The sequence below is a fragment of the Triticum dicoccoides genome, chromosome 2A (assembly GCF_002162155.2).
Source record: "Triticum dicoccoides isolate Atlit2015 ecotype Zavitan chromosome 2A, WEW_v2.0, whole genome shotgun sequence".
Taxonomy (NCBI): Eukaryota; Viridiplantae; Streptophyta; class Magnoliopsida; order Poales; family Poaceae; genus Triticum; species Triticum dicoccoides.
This window is the reverse complement of record NC_041382.1, coordinates 90,097,667-90,099,024: the sequence shown is the minus strand read 5'-3', so window position 1 is coordinate 90,099,024 and position 1,358 is coordinate 90,097,667. Positions and strand designations below refer to the sequence as shown.

The 1,358-nt window shown below is 52.5% G+C and overlaps 1 protein-coding gene across 1 annotated transcript; it reads left to right on the top strand.

Annotated features, from left to right (window-relative positions):
- The first annotated feature begins 577 nt into the window (after window positions 1–577).
- On the top strand, window positions 578–1,139 carry LOC119357680 (GDSL esterase/lipase At1g28570-like). The gene is made up of 2 exons (XM_037624547.1): window positions 578–833; window positions 925–1,139. Exons 1-2 carry the CDS (start codon window positions 578–580, stop codon window positions 1,137–1,139), a joined length of 471 nt encoding a protein of 156 aa, XP_037480444.1.
- The last annotated feature ends 219 nt before the right edge of the window (window positions 1,140–1,358 follow it).

Genomic DNA, 1,358 nt, shown 5'->3' with positions numbered 1-1,358 from the left:
TTCCTTTTTACATGGCAACTGCCCTAGCATGCTTGTGAGCACATGGCAACTCTCTCAACTCCTAAAGTTATGAAATCATGACAACTACATTAGATCAGACCATGGCAACTGCAGTTGAGCAACTATGGCAACTGCAGTTGTCCGACATGGCAACCATAGTTCAGCGACATGGCAACTGCAATTAAACGAACATAGACGAGGGTCTGGACCATGGCAATTGCGGGCGCGCGGTGACCGTCACGCGTGGCATGCGGGACCAGAAGGTACGAGGCCTGACATACGGGCGTGTGGGCGTTATCAACTTCGCCCACACGCACGCGTGTGAAAGGGATCGGGAGGGAAAAAAGAGGCGTGTGGGCGCTAATTATTTTGCCCACACGTAGGTGTGTGGGCTGTTCCTTTTATACACCACACAAAATGTGTGGGCGGACTCCCTAACGCCCACACATATGGCACTTATCGGCGTCCTTTAATTAATAACCTTCCCTTTGCCTTGTTTAGCTCGGTATGCCTGCTTTATATAGCGTCTGGAGACCAAGCATGGAAGCCCCAACTGACAAGCAGCAAGCAACCACGTATGAGAACACCTCATGGAGCGCTCCTCTTGCTCTTCATTGTGGCGTGCCTCCGCGGTGCTTACTCCGGCGGCGGCTGGAGCCGCTTCACCTCCATAATCAGCTTTGGGGACTCCTACGCCGACACGGGTAACATGATCATGTGGGCTGATCCCGTCCTTCCGGGTCTACTACTCAAGAACCTCCCCTACGGCGAGACCTTCTTCGGCCACCCCACCGGGCGTGCCACCGACGGCCGCCTGGTGCTGGACTTCATCGGTAACTACAAATGCACTGCCAGACTTTGTCAACTACTCCTGTCTACAAGTCAATCTTTTGCTGATTCTGACCAATAAACTTCATTGTTCAGCCGAGGCTTTGGGTCTGCCTTCTATGCCGCTGTATCTCGCCAGGGGAAGCAACTTCTCCGCCGGAGTGAACTTCGCCGTGGTAGGAGCGCCGGCTCTGAACTTGACGTACCTGCAGGGACTGAACTTGACAGTGAATCCTCCTATTAACAGCTCCCTCCACGACCAGCTCGTGTGGTTCCAGAAACTCAAGCCTTCGCTCTGCAATGGCAGGTGATCTTCACAAAGGAAAGTGATTACGCCTAAGTAATTTACCTCATGCATACATGGATGCCGTGTGCAGGACAAGGTACTGACTGCTTTGGGAGCTCCCTGTTTGTCATGGGAGAGTTTGGAGGAAATGACTACATAAGCTTCCTTCTGTCCAACAGAACCGTTGAACAAGCCAGACCTTATGTTCCTCAAATTGTCGACAGCATTTCCAGAGGCCTAGAGG